The following is a 24,962-nucleotide window of genomic DNA, read 5'->3' as shown; positions in this document are numbered from 1 at the left end:
TTTTATGGAAAATTAAGTCAATCATCCAAAGAGGCTCTGCTTTTATATAATATACTTCAGACAGGATTTCCATTATACTTCTGAGAGGAATGTGCTTTATTGCGTTTCGCGTCCGTAAGAGGGATAAAGGTTTTAGTCTAGAATAGAGTTTTTAATTCGGAACGTAATGAACAAATTGTGCAACTTTTTCTGCCTCCAGATATATATAATGTGTATGATGATATGCTATGATTTAGCTCTGATAAGTAAATTTCCGTTTTTTCATTTCAGAAAATGTAAAAAAATCAGAAGAGATACCTAAAAGTATTCCGTACGAAAGAGGCCAAGAACTCTTCGATTTCATGAACCATCAGAATGAAGATGAAGATAAGAAGGATCCCAACATCTTTACTTTGCCTTCGAACGAGTGGAAACCCGCAGATATTAGCACCGATCCGTCGTCATCTGAAACAGAAAAGAATTTGCCACGAGATGTCAAGAACAAGTTTGGCACTATGTCACGTCACCAGAAAACAACATCTTATTCCATGAACGATCTTGATCTCATTCACCATGGTAGCTCCGTGGGAAACGATCTGGAAACAACCTTCATCTTGCCGGTCAAGAGCGAATCTACCATGTCGTTATACAGGTTGAACGTGGAACGAGACCTAGATCAATTAATGATTAGCCCATCCAAGTCAGAGAACAACGTCAACGGTGACAGTGGTTTTGGTAGTGGTGCCCAGTCTACTAATCCGATTTGGTCCGGATTCTTATGTCGCAAACCATCTGATCCGTTTTGGAACATTCGCAAGCCATCAACTCACGCGGCTGCTGCTGTCACTCCAACAAAGAACTACCCCGGAATTTTACATCCTCGCATGAGGAAAATTCCGTGGATTTCTGCTTGGAAGAAGCTCGATGAGAACAGCGACCGAAATGAAATTAAGAATTCGCATCTGAAAGACAATAAAATGGGCTGGATAGACAATATAACCTACGTAGCAAAACCTGATCCTGCTATGTCAAGTACACGAGACAACCATGTAGGGACAATCCATGAAGAATTGTCTGACGTTAATAGTCCAATATTTAATGAAGATTATAACTTAAATATTTTTGCCAAAGAAAGCGGTGTATTACTAGAAAATGCTTACGGGAAAATAGTTCGGGACGACTGTGGGGTAAAAGTAAATTTTTACGGGCCTAATGTGCAATATGATTCGAAAGATGACGATTATGGGAATAGTGAAAATATGCTTGAAAACAGGTACGATAAGCCTACGTGTAACACAAATGAAAATCAAGGTAATTTCACAAATTACAGCCGAAAAATCGAAAACATCTATCAGCCTCTTAATGCGGTGGTTCATAAAGATAGCGTAGGACCTGGTTTAGATGATAACTGTACGAATAACGTGCAGTCACAAGCTATCGAGAGTACCACAGGCGGTGATTATAGCAGTGACTTATACAAATGTGAGCTAAGACTTAACGGAGGCCATTACGAGAATCTGTTTGGTACCAAAGAAAATATTTTCGCTCAGTGTGAAGATTACAAGGATAGATCTAAGTCAGGATTGGTCGCAGAAAGCAGTAAGTTGGAAAGAAGAGGTAGTGAACGAAGAGAAAGTGGGAGACTGAAAAAAGACACACATCTCGTTTTTCAACCAGAAGTGGATTCTGTTTATGGTCAGTTAAAGAAAGTAGAACGCAAAGAAAGTTTGGTTCGTAAAAAGGAAGAGTTTCCCGAACTGCATAGCAAAGAACTGCCCCGAAAGGAAAGTGCTGATAACAGAGGTAATAAGTGTGGCATCAAAAGAAAAGAAAGCAAATCTCGGAACGATAAAAAAGCTGACGCTTGCTGGAGCAAGGACACTTCTGAGAACACGTATTTAAGTGGTGATTTGGGCAGTAGCAACGTAAAATCGATTCCACCCAGAATCGAAATCGAAATGAAGAATGTGCCCAATAAAAACGACTTGAATTTGGACAACAGATTTACCAAAAATGAAAACAGCGACGAAACACGTTGCAGTCTGCTTCGACGCGAAAGCCAGAACCGCAGGATTCGAGACAATAACACTGATGCAAGCCAACCGAAGCATGATGGACTGAGCAGAAGAGGCTCCGCAGCTCAAGAGCACGATAAAAGAGCTAAGTTGGATCGTAAAGAAAGCAGAGAAAAGGATAGGCTATACAACAGAGAACGGAAGTTCAATTTCGAACGAAGAGACAGTGGCAGGGAGGTATATTCAGACAACAAAGACGGCCTTTGGCAATGTAAAGTCGACAGCAAAGAAACTGGCAAGTCTATAAACGTGGAACGCAAAGAGAGTGGTAAGAGGGACAGAAAAGACAATTCTTGTCAAGTGAATGTTCAACGCAATGACAGCGGTAGGAAAGAATTCGGCGGCTTTGAACAAAGATACGGTCTACACAGAAGAGAAAGCCAAGTTAAGAAAAACAGTGACGTCAAAAACGAAGGCTTGTGGGTAAATGCAACTCCTTTTCACATTCAACCTTCGAACGGAAATAAAGATGAATTAAACGGGAATGCCACTCGGAGAGATAGTCGGAAAGATGCTTTTGACATGCACCGTTCCCCTCGTAAAAATAATTTAACCAGAAAAGAGAGCAAAAACAGAAATGATAAACCAGGCGAGTACCAAGTCAAGAGAAAGGTGAGCGCCAACAGGGGCAAGAAAGAGCATGATGTTGGAGGAAGCAAAATCCCTAGAAGAGAGTTCAGCAATTTGCCGAAATCGGATTCGAAATGGAGCCAACCACAACAAAACGATATAAATTTCGATGATTTTGCCAAATATCGTGAGAAATGTGAGGACAATTTTAGTCACATTCAGAACCTGAATCGAGAAACCTCTGCGGAGAGAGAGAGTTCCAGAGTTGACCAAGTCATAACTTACGGAAAACTCAACGGTAATGTTTCGCACAATGACGAAGTTTATCCTTTTGACACCTTTCAAGAGCAGAGAAGAGCGCAGTTCACTCCCAATCCGAAGCCAGTTTATGACATCAATGAAAATTGTAGGCAGAAAAAATTAGCCATCACCGATTTCCTTTAACCACTTCACCGTTTGCCTCGAGACTAACCCCTCGATCAAAAAAGTGTCTTCACGAGTCAGTAACGGCTTTAATGGAATTCTGGCTTTCAGAAGAAGAAATTTTTCTTCTTCTTTCCAGATCCGTAGAAAATACTTTAGAAGGGCCTGACGTATGAAGAATCCGAAAGGGGAAGTTCTCACGAGTTAAATGTGGCCTGGATCGTTACCCTGAGAGATACTCGGCGCTTCGTCCCGAGAGACACTTATCTTTCGTTGGTCGAAACCCTATAGAATATAACGAAAATAAAAATGTGTCTTAATTATAAAAAGAGGTGTTATATGTCCAAATTTGTCACGCTAAAGTTCATTTAAAAAGACGGAAAATAGGAATGCACTTCTACCCCTTTTCAGCTAGCATTGCAACGGAATAACTGCTGACTTGAAACTTGAGAGGATACCTTTAGGGGATCGGTTTTGTTATTTTTCAGGTTACATACTAGGGGACAGAAAAGATTTTTTTTGCTAGGTATGGAGACACGATATTCAACATCCTTGAGTGTGACAATCAAGCGGTTTTCTAAACAAGCCTTGACAGCTGGTGAAATAGAGGAAACATTTCTAAGCCCAATTTCATGGGTAAATCACGTTATCTTTGGAGAAAAAAAAGCAAATATTTGAGTTTTGTAGGACGGTGAAGTGGTTGGCAAGGTCATACATTTTTGTGATATTGAAATTGATGTATGAACTTTGATAAGTGGCTGCAATATCTGAGATATTCACTAATATACAACACATTTTAACTACTTAATTATCTATACATGCATATATATTTTTAAATTTGGAATCCTTACGACTTCCTGATTCTCACAAAATGACTGTCTCTCTGGCAGTGACAAACTGGACAATTTTTTTATATCATGAAAAAGCATTGTCGACATAAAAGGACAAAAAGTGTTTTCATTTCAAAATATTTTATAAATATTTATCTGCCTCTATAGTGTTGTAAAATTGCGAAATTAAATTTCATTTGTACATTGCAGTGATTCTCTTTCGATTAAATGGATTATAAGAATACTTTCATTTCTGTATTATTTTTGTCCCAACACATTTTGCACGACGCCATTTCAAGGAGAAATCCAAAACACATAACACATGCAGATGAATCATTTTCGAAAAAACGAGAAAAATATTCTTAGTTTATTTCGGAGTGTTCTTATGTATCTAAAAGCTTATGACAAAGTCTTGTAGACACCACTAGATTCACAGCGAGTTATCGCTCCTTCTGAAACAAATCACAGTCTAAAGAAATTAAAATAATTTTCCTTAAGTGAACAGAAAAGCACAGCTGGCGCGACAAACAAAATTCCGCTACTTGCGGGTATTCAAATTTCCATAATAGAAATCTAGGTAACGTAGTCGGAATAGACTACTCGAGTTGGCTCAGATATTACACGGCGCGTATTTTAAAATACCGCCCAGCAAGACGCTAAAGCCAGAATTTTCATTCTAAGGAGGACTAACTTAGAGTAAGTAACAGCAAAACGCTGTTGTCAGAAGTTCCAATCTAAACATTCAAAACTCTCATCTTAAATACACGAAAACAACTAATTTGCATTCTAAGGAGGACTACAGAAAGAAGCTAAGAGTAAAGGATTAAATCATAATAAATTGCTTAATCAACATAAATATAATTAATAATTTTAAAGCATCAAATTTTAAAATTTGTCACCTCACATGAATGAGTCCTGACCTCAGTTATGAAGAGGAACATTGTAAGAAGGAAGGAGAAAAGGGCGAATAAAAGACTCGAATTTTGTAAGAATGAACTCATCGGCAGTAGATAAACCTACAATGAGCTAACGTAAATAATAGTAAAGTAAAATTACATGTTTGGAACGTTTCTCAAATACCTAGCACATCCGGGTAACTTAACGAAGAAATTTGCTGAAAATATGTTTCAAATTAATAAATACAAAGGAAAATGAAATGGATAAAATGCTAAAACAAAAATGCAAATATAAATTGACACACACTGAATAAAAATAATAAAGGAAATACAATTTTCTAATAAACTAACCCTCGAGTGGGGACTATGTAGAATAGAGGAACGGGATATATTTTTAAGATTTTCAAAACATTAGAAAACCTAGCCGGGAAATGCGGTATTCTTATTTTTGTTATCGATTTGAAACAAATCTTACAAGATTTCCATACAAGATTTCCACTGAAAGATTCAGTAGAATGTAAGCATGACTTAACTTCTCAAATTAGAACTGCCGAAGCCTTGAGAAAAGCCGTCAGGAAACAGGAACCAAAAATAAATAAATTAGTAAATAAAATAATTAATAAAATTAAAATTCAATGAAATGTAAAATGATACATAAAGCTTTAATGAATGCTTAAATTAGTGATAAGAAATTAAATAATAAAATACCGGACTTCGTCCTATTTGAGCCTCCGGTTCATTTAAAAAGTAGGAAATTAGACAACCGAGCTCGAGCTGAATTTCAGAACTTAGTGCACAGTATAACGTAGTATTTCAAGGGATGATGAAAGAAATTTCGTTTTCCAGCCCATTAATGAGAAAAGACAAAATTGTTAAAGCTTCGCTAATGAGACTAGAAAATATGAGAGAACTAAGAACAGTGTGAGAGCACGGGAAGCAATTTTAATGGAGATGTCTAGGTGTGAAAACAAAGAAAGAAGAATCTAGCACATTTTGACCACGATCCTCTACCGACGTAATTCTAGTTCTAAAGGAAAATGTGAAACGGAAAAAAAAAATTGCCCTTAAATCAGAAGATTGATACTCAGGTTGACAACAAACGTTATGTTCTGCCCATGTCCCGTATCTGAGTGTAAAAAGTCTGCACGTTCTCTTTTTCATGGCAGGTCACAATTGTTGGATGATCACAACCAGATGTACTTTCTGGAACGAAAAATTTACTATCATAAATTCATTACTGTCCTTGAAGAATAAGTCTTTGATATGTTAGTCGGGTCTTTTTCTTTCTTCAAAAGTCCCAACCTCCGTCAAAGGGTTTGTTTCCCGGGGAAAAATAGGAATGTATTCAGAAATTAGAATGGATATTTAAGGCTTACGTATTATTAAAGTAAAATTTCCAAGATCAAAAGGACTTTCTGCTCAAATAGCGGTTCAGTTGCATAAAAGAAGTGCCGAAGCCATTCAAGGCTCTGGCTTGAATTAGATTTGTCTCAAAAATTTGAGAAGTACCGCAATTTTTAATCTTTGAGGATTAAGTATGCAAAGAACTAAAGGTATTCCTCCTGTGTATCCTTTAAGGTGCAGTTCTGTATCTGTATCAATCTTGCTTTTTAGGCAAGAAGAAAGGAGATGAGGCCTTTGGCGAACGACGTTTCCTTTGGTCCGTGAGGGTTAATATTGCAACGAAGACATTTAACAACAAACGTTTTTACAGTTTTTTATTAAACATTTACAAACATCTATGCCTTCTCCGGGATTCGAATCCGGGTCCTTCGGCACAGCAGTCAACAATGCTAACCACTATACCGGTTGGGCGGCTTAAGGTACAGTTAAGCACATGCATTAGCAACTGGCCAAAATTTCCATATTTTAAATTATACATCTCGGACAATTTTTTTAAGCCTTAAAAGGCTGTTAGTCTCGACAGGAAATTTCACGTTGTTTTACTTTTCATTCGAGTCTGCTGCCTTTCAAAAAGCATCAGATACTATTTTTTGGAATTAAATCTGTCTGTTATTAATTAACAAAGTAAACCAGATGCTATTCAAACTTTACGGCAGTGCGACCCAATGAAAAGGCGAAAGACACCCCAAAAAGCAATTTCGTGACCCCAATCAAAACGTCAACGCTTAATTATATGCCATCAATTCAGATTTTTTTAGGATTTTTATTCACCTTGCGAACTCACTATACATTCTTTAGACTCCAAGGTGGGGTCAAGATCCTAGTTTAAATACCACCGAACTAAACTGTTTAAAAGCAATAGATGCAGTTCTTAAGAACATTATTTTAAAAATTTTTGAATCTGATTGATTTAAATAAAAAGGCATTGTACTCATAATATATCTAATTAAAAACATACAATATTTTTATGAAATTGCATATGTTTTCACTTTTTAAATAGACAGAAGATATATAACATTTCCATGTTAGTTTAAACGTATATTCACCTGATATTCTATACAATGTTTCGGTGCTTTACTTGTCCCATTTCTATCGGTAATCTCGTATTAAACTTTAGAAGAGCTCTTTTAAGAGATCATTAAAATTTAAACGCTTCAGAATTTTTTGCCCAGAACGGTTATTAATTTCGTTTCGGCTTTTTTGCGTTGGTTCACTATAAATGTCGGTTTGCTTTTCAAATTGTTGCTACCAAATATTATCCCCCTGTGTTACATTTAAAGAAATTAAATAATAAATTTTTAAGAATAATAGGCGTGCTTGTAGTAACTCGATCGCTACGTGTGGGACATATGTATCCCACCATTAACTACGGCTGAGACATGTGTATCCCAGCCTTTTGGCTTGAAAACCGTTTGTTGAAAAAAATTCCAAATGCTAAATTTACCTTATTCCTGACATATTTTGTTCACATGGATAAAAAACGTGGTAATTTTTTTTTTCAAAATTTGTAGTCAAAGGTTTAAATAAGTACTATTGTGATATTTACCTGTAGTTTATCCGCAACTACTTTTTTATTTGTTATCTTCTTATATCGTGTCCTTCGGAAATTAATTATTCGCAAAATAAAATAAAAATTTTCAGCTTCTGCTTAATTTAGCTCTGAATGCCCTCAGTAGTATTGGTATGAGCGCCGGTTTCGCTCGACCAGAAAACATCTTTCGCACAGATACATATTTTCCGTACAAAGTGGACATTCATACCAAGAACTAATTAAACTTCATTCATACTATAAGGTATTTCTCCCACTTCCCTAGCGTGCCTTCGTGGTGTAACGGTAGCACGCTGGGCCGGTATTCCAGAGGTCCGTGGTTCGATTCCCGGCGAAGGCGGTTTGCTATTTTTCATCTTTTCTGCTTCCAATTAACCTAATGACTCTACAATACAACAATCAATAATAGCTCTCTTCGCTTTCTTTCTCTCGAAATCTTGCGGAGGGGAGAAACGAGTATTTAACTTATCAAAAAGACTCACTTCTTTGTAGAAGTAATGCAATTGAGATCAAGTGAAAACAGGCCACAGCCAGCTATCGGAAACCATTTCTCAATTAACGGCGATTAAAATTCAAATAATTCAAAATACGTAACACCTATTAAGTAATGCACGTAACCCAGGCAGCATGTATTCGTAAATTGCACGCGAAGAATACGTGCAATTTATGAATGGCCTTTTGTATAAAAAGCGTAAAACTTGAAAGTAAAAATATTGTTGCGTGCAGTACGAGTTCCGAATACACTGGAGTCCGATAATAGGTTAATAAAATTTACTTTAGCCAAAGAAGTATTTCAAACCTCTAGAATTTTCCACAGAAATATTCAAGCAAGTGTTCAGAGTATCACACAGTACAATCAGTAGTTACACTTCAAACTTATAAGAACGTTAAACACAACGGAATGCAAAGCGCATCTAAAGAGAAAACTAATCCGATCTCACGCTGAACTCGCAACAATAACAACAGCATTCATCAACTGTATTAGTTACTCATCAATCGCTCTCGTCACAGTCATTCAATTCCACACCTGAAACCAAACCGTCTTGCATGCTTACGGGTTCGTAATAGACTGAATGCAAAAGTCCGATAATAGGTTAATTAAATTTATTTTTATCAAAAGAAATATTTAAGACCTCTGGAATTTTTCACAAAAATATTCGTACAAGCATTCACTGTCACACACTACGGTCAGTAGTTACACTTCAATCTGTTAAGAACGTTAAACACAATGCAATTCAAAGCGCTTCTAAAGAAAAAGGCTAATCCGGTGTCACGCTGAACTCGCAACAATAACAACAGTAGCTAACTAAACAACTGAGAGCAGATGCTCTCTCTTTGGCCTGAAATATTTTTCAACAGGCCGCGAGATAATTCCAGTACATTCTGCTTCTGGAAATTACTACAAAGCAATAGGAGGTTGGAATTACGGTTACAGCTAACATAGTGGTCAATTACATTTATTCAGTTTCAATACATATTACGTTAATACAGGGATCGGACCAAAATGCCATCAAATTTGGCGAGTTTTTGGCGATTTATCGCCAGATTTGGTGACAAAAATAAGTTGCCAAACCTGTTGTCAGCTTGAAGATATCTTGCCAAATAACTCAAATACCAATTTACTCAATGTTAAATGCATTTGCCCCTGTATTCTTACCTTTCCGGCAAAGCTTTCTCTTAAAATTTCTCTTGTGCCACATCACACAGAAAAATACAATTTTACCGATCGAAGTATAAAATTCGTAACATTACCCCATTCTCAAGGACTTCACATCCCGGGGAGTACTATCCCTGAACAGGAACTTTGAACTCGGGCATCAATGCAATAATAAACATTACAATACAATAAAAAACACTATAAACAAGAATTGTAATAAATAATTTAAAACAATTCAAATACTAAACCAATAAATGAATGCACAAATTTACAAATTTAGAAACAAATAGGACCATTGTCTTATACTATTTATATAATATACACTACATACTATGGGCATAGTTAGGAGCTAACCTGTCGTAATGAACGACACGAGACTTCAGTAACTTACGGATGTGAACTACGACGTCGTTCAGCCTCTTTAGGACTGTGCAAGTACCATTCCAAGGCGATTATAGTTTCGGAGAGAGTCCTTTCTGTCGAATGGGATTCCACAACCATGCCTTGTCTCCTTCGTTGAATCGATGTTCTGTAGCTCTCGTATCATATCGGGTCTTCATCTTCATCTTCACCAACTTGACTCGCACTCGTGCTACACTTCAAATGCTGTCTGGAGATCTTGGATGTACTCCCGGGCAATGAAAACGCATCCCGAGGGCGAGCAAACAAAAAATCACAAGGCAGACGAACGTCACGACTGAAGGGCATCTGAGATGGGAAACAGCCGGTAGTATTCCGGACAGCTCTGAGTTAAGCCAGTAAAAACAGAGGTAACTTCTTGTTCTAGTCCTATTGTCTTCTGGAAACCACCAACGAAAAGTTATTAAGGATGGTTGGATTTAACCTCTCTACCATGCCGTCTGACAGGGGACGTAAAGTTGTCATTTGGGTTTTATCAACGCCGAGTATCTTGCAGAGTTCTTTAATTACAGCTGATGCAAATTTTTTTAATTGATCGTGATGTAACTGAAGAAGCATTCCAAGCTTGGAATACCTCTGACACCGTCACTGCCTCTTGATCAGGAATAGGATGCGCTTCAGGCCACTTGGTGAAGTAATTTATGACAAAGAAGATATATTTGTTGCCATCAGTAGTTCGTGGCGGAGGTCCCACGATGTGAAAGCCGATATGTTCAAAAGGTGCTTCTACATTATTAACGTTGCAGCTTGCCTCGGCTGCGTATATTCGATCCTTTCCTACCCGCACAGGTATCGCAAGATTGGCATCACTTTTGCATGTCATCCTTTGCATTACTGCAGTAGAAGCTATTACGAAATCTCTGCAAAGTCTTCATTATTCCGAAGCTGCCTCCTGTATGGCTGCTATATAGTTCTTTAAGGACGTCAGGCATCTGGGATTTTACAAGTATCAGCTTCAACCGGAAAGCCTTTCCATCATCCGATTCGAATTTCCGGTATAAGACGCCGTTTCGAATGTGCAGCGAGTCCAATATTGTTTTGTTCTAGGAGTATAGATCGAAATGTCCTGCTCTGTTTGAAGACTCCATTATGTTAATTATGGGTTTAATGTCTCTGTCCTTCAGCTTGTCTCTCCTGACTTCTTTGTCACTCCATGCTTCTCGATCAGCCGATGTTGATGTTGTAATTTGTCGTGCGACTGGACTCAGCAGCTCGTGTTTGTCTTCGACCCTAGTATGATATCGGCATCTTCCTGAGCAAGGTCTTCCAGACAAGGCATTGGCGTTTCCAGGTGAGGATCCCTTCTGATGATGGATAGTTATGTTCTTAGATGCTGAAAGCAGTAAAGTCCAAGGAAAAATTATAAACCTTAGAAAGTGCAATCCGAGTATGCAGATTTTAATAGAAGCATGCTGTAGTCTTTTAAACATTTCTCCCCAAAGCAGAACTCCAACGTGCCGCAGAGAGCTTCGAAATCTAGGCTTCGCTTTTTTGGAAAGAGTCTGAAGGATATCCTTCTGCGTCTGCTTTCACAGAAGCGACGAGATAATATGCCGTAACTTGGGAATCTCATTCATTCACTTCCGCCAATATAAAAAATTGTGTCTTATATACTTGCTGGGAGGTCTTTCTATCATATGTGGATAGCTTCAGAGAGGAACGAGCAGGCATGTCGTAAAAATTTTAAATTATCAGAATTACTCCTTGCTGTCACTACGAATTTCTTTACGGTATGGAATTCTTTGGCGACTGTGTAGAGACATTAGGTATTTTTCTAGAAGCAGGCAAGATTCAAAATTAGCAACTCCTTCACCGGGAATTGAACCACGGACCTCTCAATTACACGCTGAACGTGCAGACCACCACATCAAGAAGGCGGGAGAAGTACCTTATAACTGCAGAAATCCTGTCATCGATTTGTTGTTCCACGGCAGAAGCCCTTTCTTCTATTTGTTTTTTGAGAGAAGAAACATTTTCTTTATTTTGTCCAACTTTATTTTCAACCTCGTCTATTCTGCTTTTCATAGGCTCATTTTTTTTTCTATTATGCACGTAATTTCCCTTTTCATTTTTTCTTGATCTGCATTAATCGTTTTTTGACCAGCTTCCATCTTTCCTTGAACGACTTTCATTTCCTCTTTAAGAGATTCCTGACCATCTTTCACCTTTTCTTGGAATGCAGCAAATGCAGTCATCAACTGTCTTAGTTACTTATCAACTGTCACAGGCATTCCATACCACACCTGAAACAAAAAAGTCTTGCGTGCGTACGAGTTCGTAATAGATTGAATGCAAAACTCCGAAAATAGGTTAATAAAATTTATTTTTACCAGTAGAAATATTTCAGACCTCCGGAATTTTTCACAAAAATATTCGTACAAGCATTCACTGTCGCACAGTACGATTAGCAGTTACATTTCAAACTACTAAGAACGTTAAACAAAACGCAATTCAAAGCGCATCTAAAGAGAAAGGCTAATGCGATATCACGCTGAACTCGCAACAAAAACAACAGTAGCTAACTAAACAATAATGAGAGCAGATGCTCTCTCTTCGGCTTTAAATACTTTTCAACCGGCCGCGAGATATTTTTAGTACTTTCTGCTTCTGGAAATTATTGGAAAGCAATAAGAGGATGGAATTACGGTTATAGCTAACATAGTGGTCAATTACACTAATTCATTTTCATACAGAAACGGCACCCAAATGTCGCCAGATTTGGTGACCTTCTACTATTATTTGGCGACAAAATATGTTGGCAAAACCGTTGTCAGTTTGGAGATATCGTGCCAAATAACTGAGATACTCATTTACTCAATGTTAAATGCGCTTGCCCCTGTATTCTTACTTTTCCGGCATAGCTTTATCTTAAATTTTGTCTCGCGCTATAGTACACAGAAAAATATGATTCTACAAAAATTACGTATCTAAGCATATTTATGTTACAATATTTTAAAATTATACGTAAAACTTGGGTATATTCATATTAACGACGGCGCTTTATGGTAGCTTTTATGTATGATATTCTGTTACGAATTTTGTATATTTGTAAATAATTTTAGTGAAATTGTTGTACCTTTTGCATAATGTAAAATGAAATGCTTCAAAAAGCGAAGCTCTGCCTGATAAATGAGGTTGCAGGGACATGTCTGTTTAACATTGCGGTAATGGCTATCGGTAAATTGGCGACATATCGCAAAGCTGCCGATAATTTTAGCAACTGATTTTTGCCGCTAAATTTCGAAAGAAATTGTCAAAAGTCACTAGACTTGGCGAACATTTGGTCCGGTTCCTCTATAACTGTAATCATATCCGTCCCTTAGATGTATCTTTAACCGGATATGTCTTCCAGTCATTTCGAGAAATAGAAGGTACTGGAAACAACTCGGCAGCCGGGCAAAAATTACAAGACTGGAGATTGCATTAGTTCTCAGTTTTTAGTTCCAAGTTAGAACATTAACATCGGCTGATCGACACCCATGGATGTTCAAAGAAGTCAGGAAAGACCAGCTGGACGACAGCGACATTAAACCCATAATTCACTTAATGGAGTCTTCGAACAGGAAACCTACCTGGCAGAATATTCCGATCTATAGCCCTATGTCAAAACAATACTGGTTATCTGGGACTCGCTCCACATTTCAAACGGCGTCTTATACCAGAAATTCGAATCAGATGATGGAAAGGCTTTTCGATGGCAGCTGATACTTCCAAACTCCCAGACGTCCTTAATGAACTACCCAGTCCTTAATGAACTACCTACAGGGAGCCATTTCGGAATAATGAAGACTTTGCAGAGAGTTCGAGAGGGCTCCTATTGCAGGAATGCAAAGGATAACATGCAAAAGTAGTGCCAGTCTTCGGATGCCTGTGTGGGTCGGAGAGGGCTGAAGAAACGCTGCTGAGGGAAGCTACAACATTACAATGTAGGAAGGCCTTTTGAACGTATGACATTTGACATTCTGCGACCTTTGCCACGAAGTTTTGGTTACAACAAATACATTCTGGTTGTCATGGATTACTTGCCTGCAGCATATCCTATTCCTGATCAAGAGGCTGTCACAGTAGCAGACGTAATGATGTAGCATTGGATCTCCAGCTTCCAAGTGCCTCTTCAGTTGGTATAACTAAGAGTATATATATGTTATTTATGTTACAGTAAAAATGATAAATCGGTGATTATATAATATTACCGATGATTATACATAATCCCCACTGAATTTGGTAAATATGATAAATTATTTCATGTTTATCAAATTTACCGGTTAGTTTATAGAATCCCCAACTCGTAATGGGGAAGGTAATAAATTCAGATTATTTTGTGGAAACAAAACCAAACCCGTATTCTATGGGGGGGGGGAATCATTTATTTGCATTTATATGCAAGTTTACTTCTTTAAACGTATTAGACTGTTTTAGAATTACAAAGCTTGCCAAAGTTTTTACATTTGCACTTATCATCATAATCACCACTAAATTTGGGAAATATCCAACTCGTAATGGTAAATGTGATAAATGTGACTTATTGGGCCAGTAGAATAGAGTGCAGTTTTTTTTTTTTTTTTTTTTTTTTTTTTTTTTTTTTTGAGTAGGTACTACTCAGAAAGATATTTTTTGGTTAGACAATATCGCGTAAGAGACCACGAATTACAATATTTTATATTTTACAATTAATAAGTCAATAAATGGTTATTTTAAGTCACATACATTTAATTAGCCTGAACGAAATTTGAATAAGGACCTGACAGATGTTGTGAAATGAAAAAAATGCAATTTACATGAGATTGTGCAAAACAGTTGCACACACACACACACACACACACACACACACACACACACACACACACAAAAAAAAAAAAAAAAAAAAAAAACACGCAGTTACATATAAAAAAAACAAACTAGGCCCATGTGCCCATGTTCTAGAGGGGTGGAAAACATTTTTTCAAATAACGTTAAATGCTATTACTACGAATTACCAAATAATTTAGGTTTACTTATTTAAGCATATTAGACTATTATGACATTTAGAATTACAAAGTTTGCCAGATTTTTTACATTTGCACTTATCAGACTCGCATTGTCTTTTACAAACACATCGCTGATATCCTTGACCTCCAGATAGAGATGTCTTTCTAACGCATTCATGAAGTGATATTGCTAGATCTGGAACATCGTCAAGCAAAATAAATTTTTCTTCACAAATTGTGAATTGATTTCTTGTATACAACTGTGAAAGTCTTCCTTGTGTCGTTCCTAACTGATAAGACTTCATTTTGAACTTCTAATATCACCGCTAATAAATTTCGGGAATCACTTCTTGATCTGTCAACGTCTGGTATTCTCAGTTTCACTGAGTCACCAACTTTACCAGCAGGAAATTAGAGATTTGAAACCTTCAATTTTTACTTTGCTTGTAATTCTAAACCTTCTTTAGCACTCATTCTCTGTTTTCTTTCTTGCTCTTGCCTGCACAATATATCTGTTTGGATTAGAGCGACTGCTGCTTCATTCTCTTCCCGAGTCTTAAAATTAGCTTCAGATGGAGGGTCATTTTGAGATAGATCGTTATTGTCTATATTAGAAACATTTTCTATTTCGCTATTGGTGTTTTCGGAAGCATTATTAACTGTCTCGATGAATGCCTGAAGCTTTTCTTCAGTTCTGAGATGTTCGATAGAGTCATTCGGGAAAGATGTTTTCAAGCCAAATTTTGCAAGCGTCCCAAACATTGCTTCATAAGGAGAACACTTGATGCCTTCATAAAATGCTCTATTTTTCATAAGTTGCACAAAACGTAACCCTTCGGACCATTTACTGGTGTGATTGCTTTCCAACCAAGAACTTAGCATATTTTCAATATCCTAATTTGTACGTTCAACCGAACATTGAGTCTGGCTTTGCCTAGGTTTTCCGTGCACAATTTTCAGATCCGGTCACATTGCACAAGCTTCTCCTACGATTTTGTTACTAAACTCACGACCGTTGTCACTTTACAGTACACTAGGGGCTCCAAATATAGTAAAAATATCAATTAGATGACATGCAACCTCTTCTGCACGTTTGCTTTTTAGGGCACACAACTGTACGAACTTCGTCAAGTGGTCTTCATAGACAAATATAAAGTCATTATCTGGTTGCGACCGCATGTCAATTAGGTCCACCTGGCATCTTGAGTTCATCTCTTGAAGGACCACTGGCCTAACAACAAGTCCTTTCTTAGGTACCTTTTTTTTTTTTTTTTTTGACAAATTTCATACAAATTTAAGTAAATCATGACTTCTTCGGTAGTAATGTTTTTGTACTTTTTTTGAAATTCCTTTTAACATCCTGTTTCTACCACCATGGCCTATTGATAAGCCTACCTTATGAATTATGGTAAAAATTTCTTCAAAATACACGTAAAATCTAATATTGGAGCTGTCTGCACTTACGGGAAAGATAAGTTTTTCAACATTGCCTACTTTCATTACATCATATCGTTTTAGTCTTTGATAATCTTCCGGTTTTTCCCCCACTACTTTTGATTTTACTATTATTCACTTTTTTTTTTTTTTTTAATAAATCATCATATCTTTCTTTCGTCAGAAAACCATGCCTTGTTTTCTTAGTATCCATAATATTAAGTAATTTGGAATTAAAACGCTCAAGCATACCAGTCATTATTTAATGTTTTATTTTTTACGAGAGGGTAGCGAAATAACATCTACATGCAACGAAATGAGAACTACTTCTGAAATCACGTGTTGATAGAAGCCAAGCAGTTGCGCAAACTGAACGAATTTTCGTAACTCGTATTTCATTAGTTTGTATTTATTTCATTTATTTTTGTATTTAAGTATAATACTGTATTATGTATAAATAAATTGTGTCTACTGAGATCTTGCAGGCTTTCTGCAATTTCGTTTTGTCAAGCAGTATTTCACTGTTAACCAGAGAACAGGGGCTCCATTACCTAGCTGACATGACGTCTGCCTTACACGGATTAAAGCTCCTGTCTCCAGAAGCTATTTATTATCACTAAGCAATGTACAACAGTACAAATTCATGATTTAACTGACCAGCACTGCCTCGTCTTGTTGCGCGTTCTATGGTTGCCTTCTTAAGCTTCGGGCCTCTTGTTGCTTCTTTTCTTCATCACCTCAATGCCTCAACTTTCCACCTCAGAATCTCTCAAGTCATGTGCTTCCTGGCAACTCCTTATGAGCTGGAAACAGCGCGCTATCCTAGCAATAAATTGTTTGATTGAATTTTCGTAAAGTTAGGGACTTTTATCACATTCTCCATTATGAGTTGGGGATTTTATAAACTAACCGGTAAATTTGATAAATATGAAATAATTTATCATATTTACAAAATTTGGTGGTGATTATGTATAATCGCCGGTAATTTTATATAATCACCGAATTTATTACTTTTACCGTAACATATACAGTTCTTTCACCTAGCTTAAAAGTCCTTAAGGCTTCATTTTCGCAAAACTCCCAATTAGAAAAGTGACGAAAATGGCAATGTCAAGTTTTACGAAAATTAATTTTGGGTAAATAAGGAAATCTAACTTTGAATGCGGTCTCCCCTTCCTATACTCCCGTACGGCAAAAACTACCGGGATATCTGATTTCAAAATTTTCACTTTTTTATGCCATTTCCAACTTGCCTTGATGAATCGGTTAATTAAGCTAGAATAATTCGAAGAAAGAAGTTTAAATGAAGTGCGACAAAAAAAAATGTGTCTTATTTAATAAGCCGTACACCGAAGTCATCTTTTACCTACATCAGATTTTTATAAAACTAATTTAATTTTAAAATATTACAAACATGAAGATTTGCATTATTTGAAAAATATTCTGTAACTGGAAGTTTACCTATGACCAATGGTGTGAAAATGAAGGCTAGGTAAGGACTTCTGTAGTTACAATCTGTGCCCGAATCTCATATTATTTAAAAATATTTTTCAGTTTACACAAAGGGTAGCTAACTATTGAGTCACAACAAAGTACACTGTAATAAAGGGCAAAATATGCTTATAATAATTCCTTTCTTATAATTATTCTAAATTATTGGTATACAATTTCAGAATTAATGTTCATGTGAACAATTTTTTAAAGCTTCAAAAACAAATGAAAAAGGTTTTGATTTAGTAATTTAGGTAATAATGCATTGACTCATTAAGAGATGCATTATTAGAATCGTAATTCGAATTCAATTAAAAATGCGAATTAAAAAATATGCAAAAGCTTTGAATTGAACGTTTAAAACTAAACTTTTAATTTTTAAAATTATATTTGCTCTGATTTTTGGCAGACTTGAGAGAACTCTATATTTTTTCAGCAAATTCTGAACTGGTTATCATAAATTAAGGAAAAATCACAAAAATAGCGATAACTCCCTCAAAAATAAGCCACCGTGTAAAATTTGAATATGTTGCCAAGTAAGAGTAGCTGAGTAAAACTGCGATATGCAAATTAGTGGCGCTGCTTTCGGAATACGTCATCTTCGAGGAGCTAAAAGTCCATGTTTAAGAGCAAGCCCACATATTTCACTGTGATAGTGACATCAGAAATCTGAGATAGCCAATTCGTAACAATGACCTCCAGGCATCATTTGGCTGCAGAACTGCGATGGAGAGCCATTGGGAGACTAGAGGCAGGACAAATCATCATATCTTTCTTTCGTCAGAAAACCACTCTTTGTTTTCTTACTATCCATAATATTAAGTAATTTGGAATTAAAACGCTCAAGCATACCAGCCATTATTCAATGTTTTATTTTTTACGAGAGGGTAGCGAAATAACATCTACATGCAACGAAATGAGAACTACTTCTGAAATCAAACAGAAGTGGCCAGATGGCTAAATACGAGTCCTTCATAAACTCACATTCCGTGGTTCATAGACTGTGGAGACAATTTCAAACCACAAATTCGGCATCTAGGAGGTTCAGCCAAGGACGGCCAACTGCTACGACGAGCGCCGATGACCGATATTTGACATTATGTGCACGCAGGAATAGAACCGCTACTCCGACTCTTCTTAGATCCTCCCATGCTGCAGCCACCGCAAGGTTCGTGTCAACGTCAACTGTGCGTAGAAGGCTTCACGAAGGTGGTCTGTATGCGAGGCGAACAACCATTTGCGTGCCGCTCAAGTCACGCCATAGGAGGGACCGTTTACAGTGGGCACGACAACATGTCCTCTGGACGCCTGAGCATGAGTCCAGGTTTAGTCTAGAACGCGATAGTGGGCGTTATTTGATATGGAGAGAACCTGGAACCCGTTATCATCCCTCAAACATCCGTAAAAGAGGTGCATACGGAAGAGGCAGTGTCTGCATTTGGGGTGGCATCTGTTTGGGTGGACCCACAGACCTCCGTGTTTTTCCAAGGGGAACCGTGAATGCTCATGCTTATAGAGATGACATCCTTGATGCTTATGTGCGCCCATTTTCCGGAACAATAGGTGATGCTTTCCTGTTACAGGACGACAATGCAAGACCACACAGGGCTCGCATCGTATATGATTATCTTCAACAGAAAACAATTATGCGCATGGAGTGGCCAGCTCGATCCCCGGACTTGAATCCTATCGAGCACGTTTGGGATGCTTTAGGGAGATCTCTAGCTGCTCTCAATCCGCCCCCTTAGACCCTTGCGACTGCTTTGCAAGAACAATGGCTCTCACTTCCTATAGAACTGATAAACCGCATAATTGAACGCATCACACAATGCTGAATGTGCTGTATTGCTTCTAGGGGCAATTGTATTACATACTGAACGTACGTTTACTATAGCAAAGTGACATCTTCGATTTGTTCATTTTATATATGTGCTAATTTCTATATTACCATAATTGTCTGGTAATTTCTTTTTATGTTATTTGATGCCTTACTATGTGTTGTATATTGTGGGTAAGTTTCATAAAATTCTACATGTAACTTTTTCAGTAATCGTGATTTTTCCTTAATTTATGATAACCAGTGAGTGAGTGAGTGAGCGCCACCAAGGAAGACCACTGACCTGGCCTTAGCCTCACAGTGTGTTATCTTCCTGGCAGAAACCATCTACTCTCTGCTCCATCCTGCTCCGGGAACGCAGCCGAATAGACGGCTAAGAGCCTCATATAGTCTACATATAAGCTTGGATGTTGTTGTACGGGGAAAGAGTATCCTGTTAGGAACTACTTAAAATTAAGCAAAGAAGCAATCAAAAGACTGTTAAGAATCGCTGTTAGAATAGACAGAAACTTAGATAAAGTAAAGATAGAAGGACTTTTCCTGAAAAATTAACTGCCGTGGATTTTCTGGACTTGCTAAATGTCTACATGCGGGTGCTTATCGTGACACAACCGTCATATCTTTATGGGGCTTCTGTGAAATCGTTGGTCCTGCTTGGAGGAAAGTTGTAACCTATTAAATTATTGCACATAGTAAACTTTAAAAAAAAATAAATAAAAAATAAAAAAATAATAAAGAGAGAGATTAAAAGATGATTAAAAAAATCCTAGCGCCCAAACATAATTTAACGCAATTTACTTTCCATGTGCCTGACTCTTATGTAAGAACATTTAAAAGATTGTGTACCTGTTATCACTAAGATAACAAATTCCTGCATAATTTAGTTCTTTGTGCATACTTAAACTGTAGTTCTTTTACAAATTGAACCATTCACCTGCATTTTCTTTCGTAGTACTTGCAGACAGGATAATACATACATAAGTACAAAACTGAATATTAAAGTGAAAAACTAACATGATACTGAGTACAGAAATACAGAAAGCTGATCCCTAATGCCTGCATACATAACACTTAAAAATGCATACATAATACATGAAAACTAAAAATAAAACTGATAAGCATAATACATAAAACTGATCATTAAGTACTGCTATGTAGTCTAAATCCTAGCCAGGTACGAACTGACCTTCATAGTACATGCTGAGAAGGAATAAATACAGACTTGAGTACTTTAAAGTGAACATAAACAGAAAAGTACAGCACCATACTCAGTAAAACTGATATCTGATTCCAAACACTTGAATACATAATGCTGATACATAATTACAAAGAGAAACTTACCTACATTAATTCCATAGTTAGTTTTATCACCTTAGAACATGCACATAATTTATACAAAACATAATTAAGCACGTAATGCTGATCACTAGGGAAGAGATTCAAACATGCAATTGATCACATAAATACAGATATTTCTTCCCTAAGATTTGCATAAAAAGTTGAATATTTATTAAAATTAAGAAGGCAAAAATGCCATACCAATAATAATATCATTCATAAACTTGAGGTGATAACATAAGTTGACCTTGCCCTTCTTGAACCTATTTATCACAAACTTGTAATTTAAATACACGATTAGTAAGTGTAGGAAAAACTCATTGCTGTTGAAGATTTTACTGGCACGATCTGGTCTTGCGAGTCCTAGACCTGTACATTAATTGCAAAAGTAAACATTATAAAGAATATAGGCAGGTTGTTGCCATAGTTCTAATTATCTAAGTTAGTCTTGGGTTGAGAGGTTCGAGGTGTGTGCCCAGATTGATTTAGTGTGATTTATACATTTTATGATTCAGAGCGCTAAGCACTTGATTATTTCTATTTGGGGACACTTATCGTCGTATTAGAGAATACTTTCTCTGACAATGGCTGATTACCGATTGTAGCTTTTTATTTGCTGTTTTGTTTGTTCTCATATTTGCCGCCCATTGTGGCCAGTAAGCTTGACTTGGCTTTCTTATATGGTACTGTGCCGTGTTTGTGCAGCGGAAGACGTAGTGGTCTGGATCCCCCACCTCTCCACATTGACATCTTTCTGTGTCACTCAGGCTGAATCTATGCAGATAGGTCAGGAATGGGCCATGACCTGTATAAAACTGTGTCTGACTACCACTATTGCAGTTTAACTCTAGCGTTGTTTTTGGGAAGAACATATACGTTCTCCTTCCTGTATCTGCTGTGTCCCATCTGGCTTGCCATCTGTCTATCAGTTGTTTTAGAGTGATTTTTTTGAGATGAGACCTAGGTAATTTATCTGGCAGTTCTGTTCTTGAGACCTCCTTTGCCGCTTCTTTTGCCAGGGTGTCTGCTTCCTCATTGCCTTTAATGCCCACGTGAGCCGGAACCCACGTGAGGCATGGCCTTTCTGATGGCAGAAGACTGAGGAGGATTTTTCTAAGTTCTTGGACATACTGGCTTTTGCTTTTGTAACCTTTGTTTGCGTCGAGGCTAGAGGCAGAATCACTGTAAATAGTAATTTGGGTAGGTCTGTTCATCTTCACATAATTAATGGCTGCTTTCAGTGCTGCCAGCTCAGCTTGGAATACTGAGTTCCTACCGCCAAGTCTTCTTTTTCCATTTATACACAACTGTATCACCTTTTAAAACGCAGAAGGCACTGCCAGTACCCGTCTCGGGTTTTGAGCCGTCTATTATTATTAATATAAATATTAGCTGTGTGATTTTCTTTTGATGTCACATAGTGGCCTAGAATACACTTTTTTAGATGTGTTTCAGCCGGATATCCTTGCGTCACTGGCTTGTGTTTTTCAAAGTCTTCAGCGAATTGGTGTTGTTCCCATAGAACTCCGTCCTCACCTAGCCTTAACACTCTTGCAATTAACGACTCCCTTTCCGCTTGCAGGTCTAGCGGAGGACTTCCTGCTAGAACCTGCAGAGCTGTCGTTGAAGTAGTTCTGTAGCCCTTGCAGATGAGCAAGAGTTGCAGCCTTTGCATGGACAGAAGTAATCTACGCATGCTTACGTTGAGTGTATTTCCCCAGATCGCTACGCCGTAGAGAACAATTCTTTCTGTTATTGCTTGGTACCACCTCTTAAGCACCCATGGTGGTGCTCCCCACTGCAGTCCTGTGCGTAGCATTGTGTTTGTGAGTGCGATACATCTTTTCCTGAGTTCTTTTAAGTGGGGAATCCAAGAGAGATTATTGTTGAGGATAAATCCTAGGTATTTTATGCTTGAAGAGCATTTTATTGAGCTACCGTTGAGTCTAATGGTAGGATTTCTTTTCATTACTCTTTTACGCCCTATAAATAGCATGGTAGTTTTTTCTGCTGAGATCGTAAGTTTATGTGTTTGTGCCCACTCTAAGAACCTATTTAGTGCATTTTGTGTAATTTTCTCGATATTCTTTCTTCCCGAAGTTACTAGAAGGAAATCATCCGCAAAAGCCTGCAGATGTATTTCGCTCTCCATCTCAAAAATTTGGAACGCTGAATTAGCTACTAGGTTCCACAGGGTTGGCCCTAGACAGGAACCCTGTGGACAGCCTTTCTCCAGTTTATGCTGGATTATTCCATCGTTTGTAGTTACTTCGACTTGTCTGTCTTCAAGGTAGCTCCTTATCAACTTTAAGATCTGAATTGGGCAGTTGATTGAATCTAATTCTTTTGTTACATCAGGCCACCAGACATTATCGAAGGCTCCCTTTATGTCAATAGATATTACTATTGAGTGATTGTCTTCCTCTCTGTTCTTTTTCAGCACTTTCAGGAGATCTGCTACTGCCTGTTCCGTAGATATTCCTTCACGGAAGCCATACTGTTTTTTATTAATTACTGAACTTTTATTCAGGAAATAATTTAGTCTCATTAGAATGATTTTTTCTAGAACTTTGCTAATTGTGGGAAGGAGACTTACCGGGCGGTAGGAGGTCGGATCCGAGGGATCTTTCCCCTTTTTGTGAAACAGAGCGATCTCTGCCAGCTTCATATCTTTCGGAAAGTGTCCTACTTTCCAGCATGCTTTGCAGACTGAGTGGATCAGCTCTGGAAACTCATTATGCAATGCCTTGAGTATTATATTGTCTAGGCCATCCGGCCCCGGTGCCTTTTTCCTTGCCAAACCATTTATGATTAGGTCTACCTCCTCTATTGTTGGTGGGAGATAGTCTCCATTTATGGAAGACCAGAATTTTTCCTGAAATTGCGTCCTTATTAATGTATGCGTTTCTGAGTCATTGGCGGGATCATCTGAAGGAAAAACCGTTTTCAGTATTACCGAAAGAATATTTCTTGTATTTGGTGCGTCAGGGGCCACATTCGCAGTCAATTGAGTCGGTCTAAAGACCTTACCTGCGGCGATTTTTTGTATTTTCCCAAAAATTTCCGGTATTCTACTACAGTGTTCCTGCCAGGAGTCGGATTTGGCCTTTATTATCTGTAGTTTGTATTGCGCAAGTGCCTTTTTGTACGTCTGCATTTTTTGGTCCCTCTGTATGGAATCTGTTTCTGACTGTGCCAGTCTTCTGAGCGCCCGAACTCTGCTTCTGTTTGCCGTTAGTTTGTCATTCCACCACGAAAGTTCTTTCTTCTGGCTGGGTGTTTTTTTCTTATACGTTTGTTTTGCTGCACTTGTTAGAATTCCAATTAAATGCCTGTAGGCATCATCCAGTCCGTCTATGGTGTTGCTTGCTTGGAAGTTGAAAATCAATTGACCTACATAAGGACGAAGCAAATTAAGGAACTTCTGATGTCCTCCATAAGCTGTCTTGAACCTCTGTTTCAGAGTATAAGTTAACTGAGCGCCCATTAGATAGCTGATTATTCTGTGGTCGCTCAGAGAGGGAATGTCCATAACATGCCATTCCGACATTTGATTTGCTAATTGGGAAGATACCATGGTTAAATCCGGCCAACCTTCCGCCCTTATAGTGCGAAAGGTGGGCGGTGAGTCTGACGTGTTTATGATGCTTAATCTGTTTGTCATTGCATATTCTAAAACCATTTTGCCTCTTACGTTTTCCACTCGCGCCCCCCATAAGGGACTTGAAGCATTGAAATCACCTGCTAATAAGATTTGGTTGTTCCCTTTTCTGACGACAGTGCTGATTTCTATTAATAGTGGATCTAATTCCTCACTTGGTGGAAAGTACACATTAGTAATTTGAAGGTGTCCCGTAGTTGTCTCTAGTTTAATGGTAACTGAGTGTTGCGTCTGAGATGTAAGGAGGGGAGATAGCGGACCATTATAAATTATGACAGCCTGTTGAGAGGTTGACTGGAACGTCTTGCTTGTGGGTGGAATTCCTGGCAGATGACTATGTGCTAAGTACGGCTCTTGTATGAGGGCGATATCGGCATTTTCCTTTGTCATAATATCCATGAAGTTAAGTGTTGCAGATCTAGCTCTCTGCA

General features: G+C 37.8%; 1 protein-coding gene across 2 annotated transcripts in view; it reads left to right on the top strand.

Annotated features, from left to right (window-relative positions):
- LOC118197974 (uncharacterized) overlaps nucleotides 1-4,121 on the top strand; it is a 237,785-nt gene extending 233,664 nt beyond the window's left edge. For both annotated transcript variants that reach the window (XM_085825303.1, XM_085825304.1), the window contains exon 5: nucleotides 271-4,121. In XM_085825303.1, the coding sequence (XP_085681429.1) occupies nucleotides 271-3,068 (2,798 nt within the window). In that variant the 3' untranslated portion in view covers nucleotides 3,069-4,121. The remainder of the gene's footprint in view (nucleotides 1-270) is intronic.
- Nucleotides 4,122-24,962: the final 20,841 nt, after the last annotated feature.

This window comes from Stegodyphus dumicola, chromosome 10 (assembly GCF_044657685.1).
Source record: "Stegodyphus dumicola isolate Sdum_Otavi_A_Nest chromosome 10, ASM4465768v1".
Lineage (NCBI taxonomy): Eukaryota > Metazoa > Arthropoda > Arachnida > Araneae > Eresidae > Stegodyphus > Stegodyphus dumicola.
The sequence above is the reverse complement of the archived record's forward strand: the minus strand, read 5'-3'. Positions and strand labels throughout refer to the sequence as shown.